This window comes from Puma concolor, chromosome E3, assembly GCF_028749965.1.
Source record: "Puma concolor isolate L17-30 chromosome E3, mPumCon1.1.hap2, whole genome shotgun sequence".
Lineage (NCBI taxonomy): Eukaryota > Metazoa > Chordata > Mammalia > Carnivora > Felidae > Puma > Puma concolor.
The window spans coordinates 42,229,732-42,254,984 of NC_141682.1; the positions used below are offsets into that span (position 1 = coordinate 42,229,732).

Below are 25,253 nucleotides of genomic sequence, written 5' to 3' on the forward strand. Positions count from 1 at the left end.
CAGAGTTCCAGTATTTATTATCATACATATATATATATATATTTCATGTGTATACACAGATAGTTTTCTCTCTTGGAAGTATTAAAAAATTGATCAACCTTCAATCTATAAAAAATACCTACTCTACATGATAGAAAAATCTCTCCTCCAAGTTTACACTGATTTACACCCAAGGCTTTCCCCAAAATGTACAATACGAGGCAACATCTTAAATCTTAGTGTAGAAGGTGGGCCACACGGAGGATGGAGGGACACAGGGCAACGCGCGCGCGCACACGCACACACACACACACACACACACACACACGCACGCCCTCACATACGCACTTGCACGCAGCAGTGGCCAGTCTGTGTGTGGGGTCTTGACCCACCTGGAGCACCCAGAGGCTCCTGGACAGTGCTCAGGCGCAGGGTGGGGGCAGGCCCAGCAGCCCCCATGGTGGTGCAGTGCCTGGTGGTGGTGGCACAGAGCCAGGCAATGGCTTCCTTGAAGGAACCCACAAGCTGCCAGGAGGGCCTTGCTCTCTGCTCCAGATCTATGTACTTAGAGAACCCGCACCACCCAGCCTCCTCCAAAATGCAGCTCAGGGAAGGATGGCCACTTCAGCGACTTCAAACTCCCAGAGGAAACGTGGTGCCAGACATGTGGACTCTGGCCTGGGAGACCGGGACTTCACCCAGAGCAGCTGAGACGTGCTCAGGGAGGGGAGGGCTCCAGGAGGCCGGGGACCACACCCATGGGGAAGCAGTTTCTCACCACGATGCTGCCACACCTGGAGTCAGAGGGGCCCTGAGACCCACCCTGTGCAGGGAGCATGCTCCATGTGGTGGGACTCTCAAGTCCTGATTTTGGAGCAGAGGCTCGGCCCCAGCCCCGTTACCGCAGCAAGGGTTTGGGGCATGGGGACAGCTGCGTGGCCAGCTGCAGAGCCCCTGGGTCTGAAGCTGGACTGCGGTGCCCTCTCTGGATGGGTGGCTGGGCGGAGCAGCTCAAGAGTCACAGCCCCAGGAAAGCCGGGGTCCTGCAGCTCCCGGCCAGAGCCTGATGTGCACCACCTTGCCTGGCAGTCCTTCCCACGCCACCACGTCTGGTGAGAGGGTCCTGGGGCCTCTGTGCCATCCAGGTGAAGGCCCCTGAGCAGATGCAGATGGCAGTGTCCCGGTGGGGACGAGTCCTTCCTTTCTTCCCTGACAAGTAGGGCAGCAGAGAGGTGTGCCACATGAGAGGGAGCTCGCAGAGGGGTTCGCCTGAGCTGTGCTCCCCACATCTCTGCAGAGAGCAGGCCCAGCCCCACCCTCTCCTGCGTGGGCCCTGGCCCCGGAGCTCCTGTTCCTCTTCCCTGTGCAGACCCTTCTATGCACCCCAGCCTAGCTGCTTGTCTCGGCTGTGTGTGCGCCGTGGCCATCTCCTGGGTGCGGGTGGGGTCCTGGGCCCACCGAGCTGGGCCTTCTTGCCTCTACTTGACCTCCAGGATGGATGGGTTGGTCTCCATGATGGCCACGATGATCCGGTCAATGTAGTCCTGCAGGCGGAAGTTGATCTCCTCCTGCTTCTGAATCGCATCCATGAGCTGTGGGAAGAGCAGCGGTCAGTGCTGGGTTGGTGCACAGACTGTGGCACATCCCGGTGGCCGGGCCTGGATGGGCCTTACCTCATCTCGGGAAACGGAGCTGATCTCCGCAGCCAGGGACTCTGAGAAGGACGTGGAGAAGAGGTTCTTGGCACCCTGGATGCTCAGGTTGATGATCTGCCCATTGAGCTCATCATTCTGCTCCTTCAGGTTACGGTTATCCTGAATAGGGGACACGACAGGGTCACTCCCGGGGCGGGGGGCCCCCACTAGTGGCTGAGCCCGTACGGGGAGTGGCTGGAGCGGCCTCTGGCTCGGGCACCAGCTCCCTGCGTGCCCCCTGCCCCATGCCGGGCTCCTGGAAGCTTCTGCAGGGATACAGGGGTGTGGCTGCCCGCACCTGCTTCAACCTGCGGACCTCCTGCTCCAGCTCGCTCTCGCGGGTGCGGCTGTTGTACTCCTGCAGACCCATGCTGCTGCCCCGGCCCCTCCTCTGCTCGGCCTCCAGCTTGAAGAGCTGCAGGTGCTCCAGCTGCTTGCGCAGGTCCTCGATCAACTGCAGGCAACCACAGGGTGAGCAGGCCTTCGGGCACCCGAGGCAGCAAGTGCCAGCTCAGCCCTCAGCTTCAGAACCTCTGAGTCAGTCCGAGCGCCACGTCCGCGTGGGAAGACAATGCCAGCCACGCTTCCCAAACACCATCTCACGCCCAGCACCACGTGGCCGCCGGCTGCAGGTCTCAGGATGTGGAGGGCACAGGCACGGACCCCACGCAGGGACGCAGGTCCCACCCCTACCGGGTGCCACGCTCACCTCCTGGGTTGCCTCCTTGTCCCTCTGGAACTGGTGCCTCTCGTGGCTCAGCCTGTCCCCCAGCTTCCTCCTGTTCTCCTGCTCATCACTGAGCCGCAGGGATAACTCTTCCATCTCATCCAGCAACTTCTGCTTCTCCTGTGGAAATAAGCCTGCCTGCTGCCCCAACCACACAGCTTTCCCGAGTCTTCTGTGGCCCCCGGGCTCAGCCCACAATGGCTGCGTCTCAGCCATCCCATCACCCGGGCATGGTGCTCCCGGGGCAGTGCTGACCCCGAGCACCGCGCCTGCAGGTGCGCCTGGGGTGCTCTTGGCGCAGGGTGTCTGCACAGGCCACAGACACTGTTCCTCAGGCGAGGCAGGGCAGAAAGGATCCATGCAAGAGCAGGATCTGACCCACGGCTGCCCAGAGGGAATAGTTCAGGGGAAGTCAGAGCCCAGGTGGTCTTAGATGTTCTCCGGGTTCGGAGCTTCCCAGGGGACATGTGACCGGGAGGGGAGAGGAGGGGAGGAGAGGCTTCTCGAGTGAACAGCTGCAGGACAGGGCACGAGGGGTCCAGCTGGAGTCAGCCCCTGGAGGACATCATCCCTGGATTCGGACCATGGGTTCATCTAAACTGAACTCTTGGATCCGTGAGAAAGCTGGGAAGCCAGGCGGGGACCGAGCTGTCCTTGTCCTCATCATATGGGGCCGGTGGGCCCAGGGTAACAGCTTGCGCTACAGAGCAGCATAGCTTCCTGGCCTCTGGTCACACCCCGTGGCTGGCCATGTGGCTGCCTCGCTTCAGAGGACCCATGAGGTGCAGAGGGTGGCAGGCCCGTGAGCCGGCCTGGCTGACCGCGTATCCACGTGTGACAGGGCTGGGCTCCGCCCACTCTGTGCTCCCCACTGACCGCTCACCTCTTCCAAGCGCTCAATGTTGGCCTTCAGACACGGCGTGCAGGACCTTAGCTCTCCGTTCTCCTCATCTAGCTGCTGCAGCCTGGGACACAAGAACAAAGCTGGGACTTCAACCCAGGAAACGTGGCTCCTTGGGGCAAGGGAGACCCAGTGTCTTGGCAGCCCTGCCAGGAGCTGCCTAGGGAGCCACAGAGGCCTCCTCAGATGCTCCGACCCTACGTACCACTCAAGTGCTCTGGGCCCAAGCTTTCCCTTACGCTGGGATAGTTATTAAATACACTTGGGGGGTCAGGGGCTCAGTCGGTGGAGCACCCGAATTTGGGTCATCATCTCACAGTTCACGAGTTCAAGCTCCCATGTCTGGCTCTGTGCTGACAGCTCAGAGCCTGGAGCCTGCTTCTGATTCTGTGTCTCCCTCTCTCTCTGCCCCTCCCCCACTTGTGCTCTGCCTCTCTCTCTCTCAAAATTAAACAAACATTAAAAAAAATACCCTTGGGGTTGGGGATACTTTGGGGTTTACAGAAAAGTTGCAGACATGGCGTGGAGTCCCTGTGGGCCTGGCCAGTACTGCTTCCTGCATGGCATCTGCCCGTCATGTGGTCACGTGGCGCCTTTACCACAGCCCTGCGGGGTATACTAGTCATCAAACCATGGACTTCATGTCATCTCCCAATCGTGCCCTCCAGTCTCTGGGCCACACTGCACACGCTGCCTCGTCTGCTTTGTCCCCTGGGGTCTGTGGCAGTCTCCCAGCCTTTCCTGACTTTTCGTGGCCTTGACCGTTCTGAGCAGTTCTGGTCACTTATTTGGTAGTGTCCCTCACGCTGGGCCGATCTGGTGTTTCTCGTGATGAGACGGGTCATTGGGGGGGAGGTGCCCTTCTCGTCACCAGATCGGGTGTCTGAGTCCTCACGACTCCCCGCAGGTGATGCTGACCTGGATCGCCTGGTGAAGGTGTGTTTCCGGGTGTGTCCTGTGTCGGGTGCATTTTCCCGTCCCTTCTCTGTCCTCTGGAAGCTGGAATCTGGGCCCGGCTGAACCCAGAGCAGCACCCCACTGTGTCTACATGCCAGGGGGCCTCGTGTCCAGGTGGCTGGCACAGCCCTGCACGCAGCCCCTCCTGCACCCCTACTCTTAAAAACGCACAGGAGCTCTTCTCCAGTAAAGTCCAATGCACCCCAGCATTAGGAGTGGGGGAGGGACACTCGGGCTGCAGAGCCTGGAAACCCACTCATCTAGTTACACCTGCTGTGTCCCGAATTCGGGAAGTGGCTCCGGCTCAGCTATGAAATGAGCCATCAGATGCCCTCGCTCTCTCTGACCTTGGGGAGGACCTCTGGGGAGCTCTCAGACGGCCTGTTCAAGCATTTCTCCGCTGACGGACACGCGGGCTCTCTCTCCCCAACGCTGTAAGACCCCCGCTCACAGAGACAACCATACGCATGTGCCGCATGTCCGGCCTACACCCCGCGTGGTGGCTGCTGCTGCTCCCGGGCCTTGACAGGCTGTCTCATGCAGGGCGTGCAAACCCACGCTGTTTTCCCCACTTTTCCTGACTCTTCAAAGGTTCCTACCTCCGGAGCAGCACAAAGGCACTGCGTCAAGTTGTCTGCAAGAGGCCTGGAGTTCTGACTAGGAGAACCCCAACTAGAGACGGACTCAGAAGGACATCCACGTAGGGTCAGTCTTTGAATTGTGACACTGAGCACTTTTACAGCTTTCCTCGCGCGGGCTTTCCCTTTCTCTAACATCGGCTTTATTCTAAGACACCGGATGTGCTGGGAGGGGCAGCCACCGGGGCTGCACGCCCCACCTGGCCTGCAGGCTCTCCACCTCGATGCTGCGCTCCCGCTCCATCCTGCACACGAGCTCCCGGTGCCTCCGCGCCTCCTCCAGCGCCATCTCACAGGCTCTCAGCTCCTGCTCCTTCAGCTGCTCCTCAAGGGCATTGGCTCTGTGAAGGCGAAGGGAAGGAGGGGCAGCAGAGAAAGAGAGACGACCCCACCCCCCCAACAGCTCTGGTCAAGGATGGATCTGAAGGAGGGGTCGTATCCCCCAGACAGCCTCGGCCTCCCATGCCCGCACCCGGGGCCTCGAGATGGTGGCAAAGTTGTGACAGCAGGGACGGTCTCCAGCGCTCTCGGGAAGCTCACTCGGCGTGTGGCCGGGAGACCCTCCCAGGGGCACGAGCCCACCAGGTGTCCGCCCCCGGGAGCACCCTGCACGGACACTGTAGGCTGAGCACCCAGGTCACCCATGGGAGAGGCACGGGTGGGTGTTAGCAGTAACCTGAGACAAAGGAAACGTGCACATGGGGGCCCTGACCCCGGCACCTTCCCAGACCACCACGCCCACGTGCAGGAAGCAGGGAATGCCCATCCCAGAGAGAAGGGCTCGGGGCCCTGCTCATGGAGCCCACATCCACAAGCTGTCGATGCACACAGGGCTTCTCAACCTCCTCGGGGTGCCTCACACGTAAGAGTGAACGGAGAGCCCAAGATCACCAGACACCATGGGAAAGGTGTTGACACAAAGTGGCCAAAGCAAACAGAGAAAAAGGACCTCACGCAGGAGAAAGCCCTGTAACCCAGGCCTCAGAGCAAAGACACTGCTTCCGGGAAACAGGAACAGGACACCAGAAGGGAATTTACAAAGTGATTCTCAGAAATTAAAAACATGAGAAGAAAAAATTTTAAATTCAACAGGAGAGCTGAAGAAGAAGAACAAGGATATTAGAATTTTAAAAGACGGAAATGACAAAGAGAATAGAAAAGTAAAGAAAATGAGAAAGTCCAGAAGGTCTAACGTTAGATTAACAGAAGTTCAGACAAATAAGAAAATGGAACAAGCCGTGCAGAGAAATAATTCTAGAAACCTTCCCAAAGCGGAGGCACAGCTTCCAGATTTAAAGGTTGGAAACCACGTGCCAGCACAGGAAACGAGACCCTTCCGGCATCCAGGCAGAGAACTCAGACCCCACAGAGGGCAGGAAGAACAGGAGCGCCAGGCTTGCAAGTCACAGTGTGGTCAGAAGGCCCAGAGCCTGCCTGCCAGGTCCCGGACAACCCTGCTTTGGAACAACTCCAGACCCAGTCACACTGGCAGCGGACACGCACGTTGCAGACACACGAGGCCTCACAGAACCTGCTTCTCTCCGCCCGCCCCAGGTGATCATCCGGGGTGGTGATCCAGAAAGTACGAAGCTGAGCACCAGAACCTGCGTGGGGTGGGGTCGCTGGGACAGCGGGAAAGGCAGCAGAAGCATGCTGTTTTTAGGAGAGCTCAGGCAACACCTAAAGAAATACCACGGGTTTGGACGTGGCAAGCCCCGGGGCACAGCACGTGGACTTTCCACTCCATACGTGGATAACTGATAAGTGTCATCAGATCAAATGAAGCCTCACCGGTCAGCTTGAGAAATGAGTGCAGTGGCCCATCCACGTCCCTCTGGACGCGAACAAGGAGGGAGAACACGCGCCTCCAGAGATGTGGCAGATGCTCTGTGCAGCACTGGAACCAAGCCCCTCCACGAGCGTGCCGACCCCACCCAGCTCTGCGGCAAGGCCACGGGCAGACCCTCCCGTGAGAGCCTGGAGGGCGTGCAGCTGCCCAGCCCAGGCCCTCGACTACGTAGGGAACCTGTTTCTACTGTTAAAGTGACATACGGAGTACGTGTGCAGTAACACGACTCGTTCTAATTCTCAGCATCCAAAGAGGAGACCGGAGGACGGGTGGGGAAGGTCGGTGCCTTCCAGGATGAACATATCACGGCAGGGGCCAAGCATCCCCTGGAGCCGTGAGTGCACGTGGGCCCGTGTCCTGCCATTGGGGGCACTCACAACACCTACTCAGAGGAGCCTGAGATCACAGAGTGTGTGGCAGAGCCAGGCTCAGGCCCGGGCCCAGGTCCAGGCCGCCCGGTGAGGAAAGAGCCTCCAGCCTTCCCCCCGCCTCCAGGGCCCCCCCACACTGTCTCGTCCCCACAATGCTGTTTGTGTCCCCGTGACACCCAGCTGCATGCAGGCACAGCCCAGGAAGCCGACGCTCCTGAGCCAAACTCCTATGCTGCAGGAGACGCGTCTTCCCTTGTACTGGGCGTGAGGCTACATGGCAGGAGTGGCTCCCAAATGCAGACAAAACAACGGTGGGGGAGCTCGGCGCGGATGCCCAGCTGAGCCAGACTGTGCATCCCGTCTGCCGGTGGCTCCCGCTCTCCTCCCGTCCCCGCTAGAGCCCGCGTGCTCCAGGGTGGGTCCAGCTCCCCGGTGCAGGAGCTCTGGAGGCCCTACCCTTCCTGGCCCCGCTGGCCGGCTCTGACGACGGCCTGTGCCTCAGTGTCCTCGCCTGCGAGATGGCACATTAGGTGGCATCTGCCTCACAGGACACGGCAGAGGGGACGATACGGGTGCACCAAGCACAGCAACAGTCACAGAGCAGCAAGCCCATCTCCAGGCATATCTGGGCCAGGACAGGTTCTCGGAAGCGGGGACACACATCGGGGACCCTACCAGAGAGTTCCATGACTCTCCACATGCAACCTCCGCCTCTGCCAGCCTCTCCCGGACACTCTGCGCAGGCAGCTTGGGTGCTGGCCGCCATACTTCTGAGACGTGAGCTGGTGCCTCCCTTTGGTCTCCCCTGGGGCCGGCCACACGCCGGGGGGCGGGGGCAGCACTAAGTGGGAACCGCGCTCGGGAGGCCGCTGGCACCATCCCCTGACCGGGCTCCCGGTGGCTGGTGGAGGGGCACTTCCACGTGTGAGCCACGTCGTGGCAGCAAGGGGGTTGCGGGGGCACACGCGGACAGGCAGCCAGGGCCACGGACGCCCTCCTCACCTGTGCACGAGCTGGAGGTTCTCCTGCCGCAGCCGGCTGTGCTGCTCCCCGCTGGCAGCCGTGTCCTTCTCCAGCTCCGACACCCGTTTCTCCAGGAAGACGACCTCGAGAGTGACACAGGGGCTTCAGAATCAGGAGGCGGTGTCCACTGGGTGGGACCGAGGTCCGTCCAGCTCACGGAGGAAGCAAGCAGGGACCCGGGAAGAGCTGCGGGTATTGTGCCACTCCTCCTCATTTCTGGCTGAGCTGGCCCTTGAGAAACTTGGGGTCGCTTCCACAGCATGGCTGTCCTGCCCCAAGGAACCCCCCACACGGACTCTCTGGGAACTCTGACTCCACACGTTGTCTGGCTCTGTGGTCACCACCCTGAAACCTCGAGCACCCCCAGATTCTGCCTCCAGGAGTCAGGCGAACAGAGTCCCTGCGCGTCGGTGCAGCCAGATGGGCCCACAGACAGATACGGCTGACAACCGGCCTCTCCATGCACAACGGGAAACGCTCCTTCCACTGCACAGTCACTGGGGCCTCTGATGAGGCTGGCACCCCCCCACCCCAGCATGGCCTGCATCCTAAGGCGGCAGCACCGTCGCATGTCCTCAGACCTGGCTGTGCCATCTGCAGGTGGTCCAGGGCCTACCTTATCAGCAATGTCCTCTTCCATGCCCTCCACGGGGTCTGGGGCAGGGTCCTGTAGGGCCTCCACGGTCAGGGCCCCTGACTGGTGCAGGTACCTGTGGAGAAGAAACAATAGCCCAGTCCAGAAAAGGTCCTTCAGCAGAGTACAGCAAGGAAAAGTCACTAGCTCTATAAACATGAGCATCTGTTGGGCTGAACACCAGAAGCCAGCACCACGGGCCCAGGCTTCCACCAAAGGGGGTCCCGGCAGGACACAGCCACCCAAGGGCCACAGGATAGCCCCGCTGCTCTTTGGAACCTGACGTCCTGGCCACCTTCCTGGGAAGCTAATGGATGAGGGTACTTTGTCCTCGGGTAATAAAACACGACTTCATTCCTCTCTCTGATATGAACTAATCTCCTCTCGGCCACAGGCCCGTGAAACATTAATTCGGGATCATACCTTCTGCATGCGGCATCACCCACATGCACTCTTGCTACCTGGTTTTCAAACACACTCCTTACGTGGCAGTAACAGCAAGAGACCAGGGGTCTCTTTCAGGGCCACGCGTGGAGTTTCTCCTGGGGTCAAGCTTGGGAAGACGCGCAGACGCAAGCACCCCTGCGGCCACAGCCCCGCACTGTGGACCACGCCAGGTGGACCTGCAGAAGTGCCCTCAGTACCCTCAGAGCCCCTCCTTCGTTCCCCAGCCACTGGCGCCCTAGCAGGTGCTCAGCAAACTATGTTCACAGTCACCCCAGAGGCAGTCTCACTGGCTACGGTGACACCGTATCAGCTTAATTTACCTGCACTTAAAACTCTCACACCATTTGCACAGAGTCCCGGCAGCAAGTCTACCCACGCTGACCCAGGCTCCAGACTCAGTAGCCTGATGCTCAGAGCTGTGTGGCCTTGAGAAAGCCACTTACCTCTCTGAGCCTTACTCTCCTATAAAATGGGGATCACGAGCTATTATGAGGTGTAAATGAGGCTGTATAAATAAACAGCTCCTTTTAAGGACACAACACAGGATAAGAATTCAATAAAATGCTATTAAAAACTACACTGAAGATTTCTACGTTATCAAAGGCATGAAATTCTATTTCGTTTTTAGCACTGACTGAGCTGATACATTCCTTAAATCTTTTTCCAGATATGTTCTAAGGGGAACAAAAAAGGAGGACATCTTCACCCCTGGGGATCAGAAGTCCAGCGGAGGTGTCCTGGGTGGGACACTGGGCACCTTTCTGTGGATTTCATCTGATTCCCTGAAGGGTGCTAAACCCAAAGGGCCATGCTGTTTTTGTCCAACTGCTGTGTTTAAATACCTCTCCATGGCTTTGGCCCCAACATGGGTTCCTAATATGTGGCCTCACCGTGTGGCCCCTTTAGGCCTTGTTTATCTAAATCCACCACCACGCAGGAGACCCACCAGGAGAGGGGGCTGTGGGAGATGCCTGATGCACCCCAAGGGTGCCTTCTGTGCATGGCAGCCGTCAGCCCTATGGCCATCCCGCTGGTGCTGCCCCGTCCTGAGGTCGGCTGTGCTGTGTGCGGGTTCCTCCGGGTCCTTGTACGCACACTGACCCCAGAACCACTTCCATCTAGGCCAGGCACACAGCCAGGTCTCAGAGGCCAGAGCTGGAGGTTCCAAACCACACGGTCCAGTGCCACATGCAAAGGGTTGAGACAATGTGAACAGCGAAAGCACCTGCGTCTGAGTTTTCCTTTGAATTCTAGTGGTGGTTTGAAGCGTAAAATGGCAGATTAAAATTGTGTGTGCGTGTGTGCGTCTGCGTGTGTAGACTGTAAATATGCTGTTTGTGAACCAAACTATAAACAGTCGCAGACTAGACCTTTTCATACCAAATGGTATCTGTGAAGGAAAGATCAAATTCTCAGAGGGTATTTCAAAGGAGCAGGCAGAGAGAGACTAAGAGCTGAGGTAGCACGGGCCCAGGGACCCCAGGGCCTGTCCACATCCTGGATGCAGGAGGCTGGGGGGAGAGCTTTTACCTTCTTTCCTGTCACCATCTGTAGGCCGTCTGGGGTGGAACATGGTGGGGAGGAGGAAAGCAATGTCAAACTTGTAACAAACGTGTAGTTTGGACTACACGTTATGTTCCCTGGAGTCTCGATGCTCCTCTACAAGGGGGTTGGTGAGAACAAGTGCAGAAAAGGGTTGACAACCTTCACCTCTGCTTCCACTAAACCCCTAAGACACTAGAAAAAGAAACACAGGAGGTTCCCACACCAAGGGCAAAGAAGAGACTAGGCCGTACCAGAGAAAAGGTGCCCACGCTGGAAGTGGGTAGGAGGGCTGCGGCCGGCCAGGGAGGCGCTGGCAGCCAGCCCGTCGCTCTGGAGAACCCAGGGAGGCCCAGCACCTGAGACCACACAGGAGTGGCTCCAAACCACACCCTTACAGAGGAGGAGAGCCGCACACACGGGCCCAACACAGATCCCCTTCCGGGACACCAGCCGGCCCGAGGCCTATCCACACCACACGTGGGCCAGAGGCCACCTGCCAGCTGTAAGCAACCACAGCAGCACGGACAGCAGCAGCCCCAGTTGTGAGGGAAAAGTCTCTAGAAAGATGGCCCGGACCAGGACGTGGGGAAGAGACACGGAGAAAACGCTGTGGCTGTCACAGGAGGAACCAGAGCAGAGGCACACAGGGCAGCAAGGAGGTTCCAGAGGGAGGATGGGGGATGGATGAAGCTATCCAACAGCCTAAGAAAGGTCCACGGGACCAAGGGGTGGAGACTCCCAGACCTAAACGGTCTATCATTCTGTCCAGCATAATTAATAGGAAGGACTCATGAGACTTATCACAAAGTTTCTAAACTTCAGGGATAGAGAAAACACCTGAAAATTCAGCTTCCAGGGAGAAAGCTGCGAAGAAAACGTGAAAGCCTCAGGGCCCTGGCAGCAGCCCTAGCGCTGGGAGGTACTGCATGGTGTGTGCACAGCTCCTCAGAGGAGGGGCTCCCAACCTCAAATTCTGTATGAAGTCACACACGGGAGTCAAGTATCCAGCAAGGTCTCAAAAATGTATCTCCTGGACACCTCTTTTCTCAAGAAGCTACAAGATATGCTGAACAAAAAACATGTAGATAAAAGAAGGGAGACGGGTTCAGGGAGCAGCATGACCCCAGCCCTGAAACACACACTTAGCGCAGGCTGGGGACCACAGTGCTACTGCCCACAGCCGTGGTGCCCATGCAGAGGGCAGAGGCCCTAGCTGGGCAGGGGAGGCAGGGGTGCGGCGAGAAGGTGAGGCAAGTGGCAATATCACAGCCATCACTGAGTCCAGAAGCGGCGACTTGTCGGAGAAAGGAAGTAAATGAGCATTCCATGGCTTCCTGTGAGAAACGCTGGCATCAGACAAGCCCGGTGAAAACTGGTGAGCCAGCCCTGGGGGGCACAGGGTACTTGTGCGTGCTGCCACCTCTTACGCAGGAAGCCGACAGGCAGACCCAAAGCTGGGAGGTGGAGAAATGGCCACAAGAGTGTGTTCTTCAGAAACTCGGCATTTGGCTCGCCTCCACCCTCTTCTCACCTTGGAGAGCCAGCGTGGGCGTGAAGGGCAGAGCATCTGAAGGAGGCCGACCCGGACCAGGACTCCGCCATGACCCTCGCGGATAACACCGTGGGCTACCTTACAGCAGACATGACATGTGGGGATGCCAAGGGCCGCCTGAGGACATTTCTGCGAAGACTTGGTAAGATGGGCACAATGCCGGAAGCTTTCAGCACAAACCTCCCTGTCACAAACCAGGGTCTGATCGTGGCGTGGCGGTGGAAACTGGTTTCACAACCCATCCCCAAGAATTATGTTCAGTCCCAAACCATGAGAGGTGACTTCCAAAAGTTTTAAAAACTTATCTTGGAAGATACTATTTTCTAAACACGTTTTAAAGAGCTATGATTAATGATACATTTCTGAACATCTCCGTAAATAACCAAGGGTCTCCTACCTTGCCACCTTCCTGCTGGAGAGCCGCTTCGCTGGACTGTGCAAAATCAAAATAAACAGGAAAATCGTGTCAGAGAACAGGGAGGAAGGGGAGGAAACAGGAAATTCAGGCTGAAGAGATACGGGGATGGGGCATGTTCACAAGCATGCAGCACCCGCCGAGACCAGCGCCATACACAGAAAGGCCTGCTCAGCAAAACATTCAGGGACACAGGGGACAGTCCCAGGGCCTCGCCAAGTCACGTTTTCCCACTCCCAGAGGTCCCAGATGGAGCCGCGACCAGACCTTAGCTCCGAGGCCGAGCCCAGCACCACACCCACCGGTGGGCTGCACGAGTGCCACGTGCCAAACGCTTACCCTCCAATCACTTGGCCGTCAGAGGCCCCACATGAAATGTGACGTAAGCCTGTTTGTGACAGGAAAGTTCGGACTCGAACTTTAACTCAGGCACTGAAACCTCATGCGCCTGGGCAGTGATCTGGAAGCCCTTTCCATTGCCGCCTTGGGACCCATCGTCCGGCTGACAGAATCCTCTGAGGTGGCAAAAAAGGCCAAACTTACCTTACCTCTCATTTCTGAAGTCCGAGTTTTATTTTCAAATGTAACTGCTAAGCTACCGGCCTCAGCCCACGAGAAGACACACGCCCTCTTCCAACACAAGGACAACCCTCGTCTCCCACACCAGGAACCAGACCCATGGCGTCTCCCTTCAGCTTGCTCATCTGAGACACACCTGCGATTCCCGCAGAGTTCGGGCAGAAAAACCTACACTGTGTCAGTTACCAATTTACGGCCGCCCACTTCCAGACTCTTCCTCCCCACTTATTCTGTGGAAAAGGATCGGGGCGGTTTTCCCAGTCTTCCTTTGCCGTGCTCTGCCAGCAGAGGGTGCTGGAGAGGGCCCTCGTGGGAGGGTCCCCATGTGTCCTCGGCTACACCTAGCTTCTGAGAGACACTGGTGGGGCTCACCCCAGATCCTGCCTGACAGCTTCCCCAGGGGCCAGCGCCTCCCCGGGCAGTTCTGTCATGGAGCGCCTCCGGTACAGGCCGGAGGGCAGATTTCCATCAACTTCTAGAAGGTAAATTCCCAGCAAATTCCACTGGTGTGCTGTCAGGCTGACACCCGCCGCCTGGCCTCTTCACAGCTGCTGTTCCCGCGGGGCCCTCATCGCTCCGTCCCTTTGGGGCTACTCACTCATCACACTCCTCACGCCCACTCCTGTGTGTCCCCTCTCCTGGCAGGGCCCCGACTCACACCACGTATGTCACCCTAATATCCTGGGGACTCCCTGAGGCTGATGGGACAAGACAGACTCGGTTTACTTATTCAGGGGCTGCACTGCCAGTCCAGTTTTGAGGTTTATAATTTGTAAACAGACCTTATTACTCTTAACTTCTTCTTAGTATTCTTCCTAATTTCTACAAAATGAATTGTTTTCATACAGGCTGTAAGTACCTGGAAAGTATGATCACTGTGGGCACATTCCGAGGTTCACTGGGTAGAAAATATAAATGACATCAAAGCTTCCAAACACAGTTGGGACTAAATCACCTTTCACCATCCACAAACCATAACCAAATACATTTATTTTGAGACAATTTCTTGGAAACCAACAAGCAAGATTTAGATCTCCTTAACTTCAGTGTTCAGGACAACTTTCCTGACAGTTGCGTCTTGATGAGAATAACAATTTTAATGGCACATGAACCCACCGTGGTAGGGTCTTTCTCAGGGAATGGCTCAGACTGGACAGAAGGCCCCACTGGACTTGCCGGCCACACTTAGCCACATCCCAGACTCCCCCTCTCAAAAGTGGACCCTAAGAGAGGCGACCCTGGCCGTTATGCGGCAGGTTCTCAACACGGCAAAAGATCACTTCTGCATCAAAAGTCTTGAGAAATGAGAGATGAGACACGTCTTCATGCTTACTCTCAAGAACAGAGATGGCATTCCTGTACTCAAACCCACTTAGCAGGACAGCAGTCTCCATTTGGGAAAGACAGGTGACCCCACACCAGTCGGGTGGAGGGACCTTCCCGGAGCACTGAACACCCAGCTAACCACATACAAGAAAAGAAGACTAGTTTTCCCTACGGAAGAGCCCAGTGGGTCTTTGAAATCCCTAGTTGCCACAGTTCCCCCAAGTCTCCCTGGAAGGCTAGGTTCTCATCGGTAATGCTGGGACCTCCTCCCAGACTCCCCTCTGAGGCTTCCGACTGGCCACAAAGAATCTTCTCCACCCAACTGGGCATTTGCTGGATTGCAGTCTGTGTGGTGAGTACTGCACAGAACGTAAGAAAAAGGGGTGAAGACATCAGATGTCCTGAGCTGGAACTGGAGGCCGGTCGGGAGCACAGCAGGGCTCTCAGCCACGGGGACCCACCAGGAAGACCGAGCTGCCCTGGGCTGAGGCCCTAAGGGGGCAGGCTCCTCAAGACAGAGGAGGAATTTTTAGAAGACTACTCCAGGGGCGCCTGGGTGGCTCAGTCGGTTAAGTGTCCGACTTCAGCTCAGGTCATGATCTCGCGGTCCGTGAGTTCAAGCCCTGCGTCAGGCTCTGGGCTGATGGCTCAGAGCCTGGAGCCTGCTTCCGATTCTGTGTCTCCCTCTCTCTCTGCCCCTCCCCCATTCATGCTCTGTCTCTCTCTGTCTCAAAAATAAATTTAAAAAACGTTGAAAGGGGCGCCTGGGTGGCGCAGTCGGTTAAGCGTCCGACTTCAGCCAGGTCACGATCTCGCGGTCCGTGAGTTCGAGCCCCGCGTCGGGCTCTGGGCTGATGGCTCAGAGCCTGGAGCCTGTTTCTGATTCTGTGTCTCCCTCTCTCTCTGCCCCTCCCCCATTCATGCTCTGTCTCTCTCTGTCCCAAAAAAATAAATAAACGTTAAAAAAAAAAAATAAAAAAAAAAATATAAAAAACGTTGAAAAAAAAAAAAAAAAGACCACTCTAAACAGGCTGAAGCTGTCAGGATGGCTTGCCCTTCTGCCACATTCTATGTAACCTCCCACCAGCCATGTCCCCTCTTTTTCAGACAGCCACTTGAGATTGCTGCCTGGGAGCCCACACCACTGACCAGCACAAACCATCCCTTCCTGCCCAGTGTGAGAGCTCTTTGTGGGTCACTCACCAACTCTGCTGGCCTGGGGCCTAAATCAACAATATGCTCCATGGACGTCAATATGGGCAAGCTACTCAAACATGTTTTCTTTAACTGGAGGGTGTGAAGTTGTGGGGATCCAGCAAAAGGAACGGTCTCCTTCTGGAGCTCCAACCTGAGTAGGGCTGGGTACAGATGGCTGAGAGGGAGGCTAACACTCTGACACAAACCAGAACTGGGAGACGGGGAGGAGGGACAGACTGGGGATGACCAAGGCCAGGGAGCAGCAGGCACATGCTGGGTCCCGGTTGCTTATTTTAAAAACAGGGTAGCAAAGTTGGCACCCTGAGTGTAGAGATTACTTAAAAATAAAAATCTTAAGGGCACTTGGGTGGCTCGGTCGGTTCAGCATCTGACTCGTGACTTCAGCTCAGGTCATGATCTCATGGTTTGTGGGTTCAAGCCCCACACGGGCTCTGTGCTGGCAGTGTGGAGCCTGCTTGGGATTCTCTCTCCCCCTCTCTCTGCCTCTCTCCTGCTTGAGTGCATGTGCTCACTCTCTCTCACAATAAACTAACAAACATTTTAAAAAATATATTTAAAAAAATAAAAAAACTTTAAAGAAACAACATATAGAGGGAAAAAAAACCCAACAACAGAAAATAATAAGTTCAAGGAAGAGCTCACTGGATGTAAACATATACTCCTGAAAGCTGTTACGAATTTGTTTTTTTTAAAGACCAAATCTCACTTTAAATTTCCCAAAGCTCTTTCATGTGACTCCCAGTTAAAGAAACCTTTTAGTAAAATGAAACATGTATCTCTTTCCGGGTGCAGACTCTCTTTCCTAAGTTGGGTTCCCTCTCCCAGGACACACAGCATGGGAAGGGAGTCTCCTCCCCTGGGAACAGAAGCAGTGGCTCAGGCTGCAGCACACACCCAGGGTGGCACATGCACAGGGCGAGGAGGGCAGACGCTCAGCACATGCAGGGTTGGGGTGGGGGTGGGGGCAGGGGAGGGGTCCTGCCTCTGGGCTGCGGTTCAGCCCAGCCGAGAGAGCAGCGCCTCCAGCCAGACCCACTGGCAGGAGCTGTGGGTAACTGCAGTCTCCCTCCCACTTGAACAGAGCAAGGCCAGGCACTAGTCAGTTACCTATTCTTTTCAAGATCGTTCAGGCGAGCAGAAAGATCCTCAAGGCGGTTGATTTGTTTGTGGCACTGGCTACAGTAAAACTCAAAAGCCTCATCAGTGAGGATGCTGTGCAGCTTTGCGGCAAGCGGATCAGTGCTAGAAAGACGAGAAGTGTCAGTTCAGAAGACAGCGAGGACCCGTCAGGTTATCTGTGACCCCACAGAGGGGCTGGACAAAAGCACTGTGTCAGGCTATGGAACATTCTGGCTCTTGCTTTTAGACTGCTGTGAGCCCACCTCCCTCAAGCGTCACCTCTAGGACCGGTGGTGACACACACCAGCTGGCCACACATCTGCTCCTTCCTGGTCAGGTGCTCAGAGGAAATAGGTAGCCCATGGGCTTCATTGTAAAACACAAACTCTTCTTTAACAAGAAGCGAAATGACTGGAGATGCTGCTGCCTGGTCCTTTGTCAAAAACACACCAGTGTGAGAGCAAAGCACACGTCTCCAGGTGGGGCTTAACTTACTGTACTGCAGCTCCTTTACTCGCTGCTCTAAAGCCCACCAGTGTCAGAATTATGCATGGATGATGATCACCAACAATTCTGTCATTTTTAAGGCCTTCATTAAAAACTCAGGATTCAGGGGCACCTAGGTAGCTCCAGTAGGTTGAGCGTCTGAGTCTTGACTTTGGCTCAGGTCATGATGCCACGGCCCTAAGACTGAGCGTCGGGCTCTGTGCTGAGCACGGAGACTGCTTGGGGTTCTCTCTCCCTCTCTCTGTGCTCCCGCCCTGTACATGCACCCACTCTCTTTCTCAAAAATAAATTAATTGGCTAAATAAAATAACTTAAGATTCTGTTTTCCTCCCTGTGATCTAATTTAAATGGACTTTCACAGCACTGGCGGGACACCCACTACAGGAAGATGAAAGCAGGAAGGCAGTGATGTCCTTGAGACATTAGGACCTGCTGGCTTTTGGAAGCTGGTTTGGAAGTTCCACGTGAAGACAGGTTGAAGGGAAATATTAGCGGTAGCGCAGAAGTTACACCTGAGACAGAAAATAGTGAAAAGGCTGGCTGGGAGGCACAGACGAGCAGACCAGAAAGACTCCCCAACTAGACAGACACGGGGTTAGCAGCGTCCAGTCCTTGGCCTCTGCCTCACACCACCACGAACACGCACGTGGAAAGAAAAGCTGCTAAAACCACGCACATATTTCGCTCACACCAACTCCCAGAGGCTCGGCACAGAGGCCCTCTCCCGGGCCGCAGGTCCTCTGGGCCAGGGCAACGGTCTCGGCAAAAGAAGGGCCTCACGGTTGCAGGTTCAGAGATACTCGGCTTCCGCTGTCGGCAAATAGAGAGGGTTTGAGGAACCTGGCGCCAAGCGGATCCGCGACTGGCGCAGAGCAGCCTCTGAGCCAGGCGGGACCTCGCCGGCACAGGCAGGCACGTCCTCAGATGGGCCAGTCACCAGCAGGCCCAGAGGCCCCTTGTTTGGACACACGCGGAGCCCTAAGAGAAAGGTGGGCTGGAGAGGCTCTACTCCATGAGCGAAGGTCTCACCCTTTAGACCTAGCACCTCGGCCTACTCATGCAGAACGTTCCAGACAATTTGGGCATGAATCCAAAGAATCACTTGCGATGTTAAAGCCCCCGCAGAGGCTGATCAAAGGGTACAAACGTGCAGCTGCAAGAGGAGTAAGGTCTAAGGCTCGAACATAGAACATGGTAACTACACGGTATCATGTACTTGAAATCGCTGAGTAGACTGTAAATGTTCTCTCTCACACACACGTGTACGCACGGATACATACACGTATGTTCTCACACACATGTACACGTGGACACACAGGTGTTTTCTCTCACACGCACACACACACACGTTCTCTCACACGTGCACACAGGTATATGATGTACATGTGGTCTCTCTCACATGTGTACATACATGTGCATGTTCCCACACATGTACACGCGATGGTCTTCCGCACGTGTGTACACATGGACACACACATACATGCTCTCTCACACGTGTATGCCGATACACGCATACATGTTCTCTCACACACGCACACGTGGTCTCACACATGTGTGCACGGAAACACACACATGGTCTCTCATGTGTTCATACGGATAGTCACACATTCATGTTCTCCCACATATGTGCATACATGCACACATGTTCTCTGACATACATACATGCACACGTTTCCTCACACGCGTGCACGCACACACACATGCCAGGGCAGTGCAGGGCTGCATTACCTGGGGGTGAGGAAAGCGGGGTCTCTGCAGTCATGCTCCCCATTGCAGAGGGTCTCCAGGGACAGCTCTGCCTCACTGCCCTCACCATAGTCCTCAAAATGCTCCTCGCCACCTATCACCGTGACGACGGACTGGCTGTGCAGGTGGGATCTGCAAAGGCAACACAAAAGCAGCGCACTGTGACTGGTGGCTCCAGAACCGATGTTGTGATGGCACCTTCCAGCAGAGATGTGCTACTAGCCACAGGCTTGGGTTCAAACATTGTAGTAGCCACATTAGAAAGAAATAAATGAACAGGTGAGATTGATTTTAACAATATATTTTAACATATCCCAAATATCATTTCAGAAGCAAGACTCTTTATTCTTTATTCTGTAACAAGTATTCGAAACCGGGAGTTCACCGTACACTTCAGCGCGTCTCCTGCAAATGCACCTGTGCCCCTACCAGCAGCTGCTGTCTTCACACAACTGCTGGAGAGTGTGCGTGCAGACGTCTGCTGGGATGTGGAGTTCAGAACAGCAGGATTCCAAGCAGGGAAGGTGAAGGGTTTGCTAGCACCCATCCTTCTGAGAGAGAGGTCACTCCTGCACACCCGCTTTCCAGAGCTTCCAGAGCACTAGGTGCCCCGGCACCGCCGGAGGCTGGCAGAAGCGGAGCCAGTGCTGGGAGGCCCAGCGCTTCACCAGGGACGACAGGAAACAGCTGTGGCTCCACCAGCACCTCCACCAGGGCTGGATTAAGCTCATCACCACTAACGGGCACACGAATCTAAGAGCTGCCCCTTTCCAAAGGGGAAAGGGGCCTCGGGGAACCAAGTGAGGGTCTCACAGGCAGAGTCAGGGACAGAAATGGGTCCCTGTGCACGCCCCCAAGACCATCACGGCTGCTCAACCCTCGGAGCACGCGCCCACTGCCCACCCAGAAATGCACGTGCCCACAGAGCAGTCCTGAAGCCACTCAGGACAAATCCCGTGGTCTTACACACACTCGCTTTCAGGAACAAGGAAACCTGAGTAAACGGAGATGGGGATGATCTCACTTCTCATCATCCTGAGGCATATACATAAATGCATTGAAATTCAGATACGTGGACAGAGATACTATATTCAAAGACTGAAGATCTGACAATGTGAAGATGTTGATTCTCCCCAAATTCATCTATAATGAACACAACCCTAACCCAAATCCCAGCGAATGCCTCTGTCCTGAAACCAACAAGCTGATTCTAAAACCCACATGGAAAGGCCAAAGGGCCAAAAGGCACCAACACAGCCTTGCAGCCTTGAAGAACAAGGCTGGAGGACTTACACAGACAGTACAATCTACAACACGCTGAAGTCCAAGACTATGTGGTACTGATCTGAGAATGGACAGAACAGAGTGCACAGTCCAAACACAGCTCCACACACTCAGCCACCTCACCTCGCAGGACCAAGGTGACACCAGACAGTGAGGGAAGGAGGAATCTTTTCAAAACTGAGGCTGAATTGAATGGATACCCATTTGGGAGATGACCCCTATCTCACACCACACACAAAAAGTCAGTTATGGGGAGATTACAGATCTGAACACAGAGGTGAAACAAAGTAAACATCATAGTTGTGTGAAATAAGCAAAGATTTCTTTTTTTTTTTTAAATGTTTGTTTTGAGAGAGAGACAGAGAACGAGCACGAATGGGGGAGGGGCAGAGAGGGAGACACAGACTCCAAAGCAGGCTCCAGGCTCCGAGCTGTCAGCAAGAACCCAACGTGGAGCTTAAATCCAGGAACCATGAGATCATGACCCGAGCCAAAGTCAGACACTTAACTGACTGAACCACCAGGCGCCTCAGTAAGCAAAGGTTTTTAGAACAATACAGAGGTGCTAGCCACAAAATAGGAATGGATGAACCGGGCCACAGTAAGATTAAAAACACATGTTCCTCAAAGACACTAGCAGGAAAGTGCAAAGGCAACCTACAGAGTAGGAAACACATCCCTGTTATACATATCCCAGAGAAAGCACTCATATCTAAAATATATACAGAATTCCTACAAATCAGTAAGAAAAAGACAACCCAACAGATCAGGAGAAGCCAAATCCCATCCATGGCCTGTTTCGGGAAAGTAGGAATGGGACACAGACACGAGCTGTGCCACTTTCCACTTCACAGCAGAACTTGGCTGCTGAGACTATACAGCTTGCAAACCAGAAAGTATTTATTATCTGGCCTTTTACAGAAAAAGTTTGCAGATCCCTGCAATAAATAAGTGGGGCAAAAGACTTGAACGAGCACTTCACAAAAAAGGATCTTCACCAAATGGGCATTAAACGCAAGAAAAGGCACTCACCAAGGAAACGCGACTAAGAATATCCCACACCAACACTGAGCTCCATGCCCTCTGGAGAAGGAACATGAGAAAGCAGCGCAGCCCAGGCGCTGTGGAGGACGGGGAGTGACCAGAGCCCCGCAGGGGGCTGGCAGGCAAGCAACTACGAGAAGCCCCATCCGTACCTGTGAGGACTGCAGTTGGTGGGGCAGCCTCACAGCCCAACACGCACATGCAGCACTGTCCCACTCCTGGGTACAAACAGGCCACGAGACACGTGGTGTTTATAGGAACTTTGCTCACAGAACCAAAGCTGTAAACCCGACCCAAATGGCCACCAACAATGAATTAAAATAAAAAGCTGCAGCACATTCATACAGCGGAAAACTCTAGTAATAATGAAAACAAGTAACTGACAACTATACAAAAATTTGGATGAACCGCAACAGCCACAACATGAAGCAAAAGCAGCCAGGTGTAACAAGGCTACAATCCTGTGTGGTTACTTTTTTAAGTTTATTTATTTATTTTGAGAGAGAGTGTGTGCACACATGAGTAGGAGAGGGGAAGAGAGAGAGGGAGAGAGAAAATCCCCAGCAGGCTCTGCACGGTCAGCATGGAGCCCAATGCGGGGCTTGACCCCATGGACTGTGAGAGTAAGACCTGAGCAGAAATCAAGAATGAGCCACCCAGGCGCCACTGGGTAGTTACTCTTCCTAAGCGCCAGGCAGAGGGCGCCTGTGAGGCTGCTGGCGGGTCCGTATACCTATGACGGCTGCACTCACAGGCCAGTATGCCATACTTCAGTTAAAGAGAAAAAAAACAAAAACTCTGTGAGGGCCAAACAAAAAGTGAAATCAAATAAAACAGGCAAAACAAAATAAAACCAAACCACTTCCAAAGCAGCTAAGTATGATGGCTTCCCACGCAGCAGAGGCAAACTGCCACCCAGAACCTGTCAGACCCTGCCCTCTCCCCTCGCTGGTCTTCAATCACAGGGGGAAGCCTGGAGCAGGGGCGGGGAGGGCGGAAAACAGATCTGGGCAGGGGTGCAATAAAGACAAGTGGGTTCTAAGATCCTGCTGGGAGATGTGCCCTGAATATGGTGTCCTGCCCTGGTTTCTAAGAACTTCGGTGAGAAATCCAGGATCAGGTTTCTCTCTACAGCCAAGGAAGTTGTGCAACAGGTCTAGCCAGGGTCATCTGCGGCCAGCAGGAGGAGCACCTCCAGGCAGGGAGGTCCGTGGGGGCTGGGAGCCGGCTCAGGGCCACACCGAGCATGGGCTCATCCCACAATGACTGCATAGCTCTCTGACACCAACCCGTCCACAAACCCAATCTGCCCTTCGGGCACAGCCACTCGGTTGGTGTCTTGCAACCAATGCTCGTGCTGTGCAGGGGCAGGGTACTGACCTCCCTGGGAGCAGTAGCAAGGCGCCGTGGCCAGGCTCCTCCATGGCGTCCAGGCACTCGGAGGGCACAGCTGAGCCACCGGCGCTGTCGGCATCCCCTTCGGCTTGCAGCTCAGGGTGCACCAGGGTGCTTGTGTCCTCGTCGGTGAAGGTCTCACACTCACTGTAGGTGCTCTCGGAACCCATGTATGCGCTGTCTGTCACCTCGTTGGCCTAGGAGAGAGCGCCAAGGGTCAGTCCCACACCCTGAAGTGGTCACATGTCAGTAAACCCCGACGCTCCACACAGTGCTCTGCTGCAGGCATCGAAGAGACAGCGTGGAGAGGCAGCCTCAGGCAGGGCCCCCAAAGCACCTCTGAGCAGAAACGTTAGCTTACAAAACAATCCAATATTTTTGAAAACTGAAACATAGCACATGTTCCAAAGCAGAGTAAGTACTAAAGCAATTTTGAAAGTTAGTTGTAGAGGTTACCCAAAACAGGAGGTATCCAACACCACAGGATTAAATGTGAGTGGAACCACCCATATGGCTACCAGCACTGAAATTATTTCTATCCAAAGAACAGTATAAGAACATACGTTTTTCAATTAAAAAGTCACCATCAATATGTGTTATGTATGTTCAGGTTACTGCTTTGAAATTCAAGTACGTGGTCTAACCTCAAAATTCTAACCCATCAATTATTTAACCAACCCACTGTGTTCACTGGTTAAAGATCTTTCCACAGAACCTACCTTTATTTCCACTCTTATGGACCCAGCACCCAGCACAGGGTCCGGCAGCGCAAATGACTTAAATCCAAAGAACTATTCAACAGGCCATTTTCAATTTATAACCTCAGTTGTAATTCCAATGCAAGTGCACTGGCTAGGGAAAGGAGCCAACATTTCAGGCTCAAAAGAATCTGAGGTTAACCACTTGCAAACAAGTGAGATTCGAGAAAAGGAGTTGGAAGAAAGTGCATTCTGTCCAGTTGCTCTGGTGTCACAAGGGGACAGTGTGCTCAGATGTGCCTGGTAACAAAAAGCCCCCCACCCTCCGCTAGCTTTGAGGGCCTCTCCTGGCTGCATTCCCGGGGTGCCTTGTCCCATCGAAGAGGCGTGAAGGGCCCAGGTCGAGCTGGCAAGAGCCGAGCACGCCAATGACAGACCAGGGTCCATCCGTGGCCAGCCCATCCACCAGCCCAATGCCCCTGCACTGGGGTCCCAACCACTCTGAGTCCTGTCAAGTGGGACTGGGATTAAGAGACCACACAGGCAGGTACAGAAACTTGGAGGACTGTGGGGCCCGCGAGTCCCTGGGGAGGCAGAATCCCTGCCCAATGTCTGTAAGGCCAGAATGAAACAGAATGATGTGAGAGCAGGCACTCATTGACGTTACCTCGTTACCTATGTTTCCAAAGGAAAATCAAAACTTCCTTGGAATCTAAGGCAACTAAGGAACTCCTAAAAAGCACTCACTTCAAAACCTGAAACCAGGAAATCCTTTTCAGAGGCATGGCCTCTAATACTGTTTAACATCACCATCAATGAGCAGGTACCACTTTCTGCCAGGCTCAGGACTGGCTCTTTGCTCCACGGATGGGCAGCATGGGCAGAGACGGGCAGGGTGAGCTAGGCAGGCTCCTCAAAGTCGGGGCTGGCCCGCAGGGTAGGCACAACAGAGCAGGCACAAAATTCACAGCCAATTCCTGGCTTCTGCTGAGGGGTGGCTGCTGGTTTACTGCCCAGGTGACACCGCACACTCACAAAGGGGGGGCTGCCCGAGAATCACCCAATGGCGGGAGGAAGACCTCCCCCACCCCCTAGACTTCAAACAACAAAGACCAGTGTTGGCTATTAGTATCCAGACGAAAACTCCTAAAAGAAAACACTTCCTCATCTGCAAAACAGTCCCATGCAGCCCTGCTCACCTTGACTACTTAGTCCTCACACCTGGGAAGCCAGCAAGACCCACACCCTCCAATCCCCACCAAACAGGTCCATCAAGGGGCCCCCAGACACTGACTGGGGACCCTGAGATGATTTCCTAGACGGAACAGGAAACAGGACTTAACTCCTGAGGTCAGCTTTTAAAAAAAACAACGAACCAGCACCTCTGAAAAGCATGACGCTCCTCTCTGGCCCTCATTGACTCCATGCCCTCGATGGGCAGCTTAGCGTGTGCCAGGGGGCTGAGCGCCCTTTCCCCACAATGCTCCTCTCTGGCCCACATGGACCCCGAGCCCTCAATGGGCAGCTCAGCGTGAGCTGAGGACCCCCAGGAAGGGAAGGAGGGTCCAGGCACTCGGGCTTGTCTCTTCTGTGTGCAAGGAGCCC

At 54.9% G+C, this 25,253-nt stretch overlaps 1 protein-coding gene across 3 annotated transcripts in view; it reads right to left on the bottom strand.

The window, feature by feature from the left end:
- The window catches only part of RAB11FIP3 (RAB11 family interacting protein 3), an 83,244-nt gene continuing 57,991 nt past the window's right edge, over positions 1 to 25,253 (bottom strand). The window contains exons 4-15 of one of the 3 annotated variants that reach the window (XM_086691743.1): positions 22,936 to 23,147; positions 19,210 to 19,359; positions 16,963 to 17,097; positions 12,715 to 12,750; positions 8,756 to 8,849; positions 8,119 to 8,222; positions 5,097 to 5,237; positions 3,284 to 3,365; positions 2,383 to 2,520; positions 1,972 to 2,127; positions 1,653 to 1,793; positions 1 to 1,571 (exon numbers count right to left, since the gene is read on the bottom strand). In XM_086691743.1, coding sequence (XP_086547869.1) covers positions 1,458 to 1,571; positions 1,653 to 1,793; positions 1,972 to 2,127; positions 2,383 to 2,520; positions 3,284 to 3,365; positions 5,097 to 5,237; positions 8,119 to 8,222; positions 8,756 to 8,849; positions 12,715 to 12,750; positions 16,963 to 17,097; positions 19,210 to 19,359; positions 22,936 to 23,147 — 1,503 coding nt within the window. In that variant the 3' untranslated portion in view covers positions 1 to 1,457. The remainder of the gene's footprint in view (positions 1,572 to 1,652; positions 1,794 to 1,971; positions 2,128 to 2,382; positions 2,521 to 3,283; positions 3,366 to 5,096; positions 5,238 to 8,118; positions 8,223 to 8,755; positions 8,850 to 12,714; positions 12,751 to 16,962; positions 17,098 to 19,209; positions 19,360 to 22,935; positions 23,148 to 25,253) is intronic. The other 2 variants (XM_086691744.1, XM_086691746.1) reach the window with 2 other exon arrangements.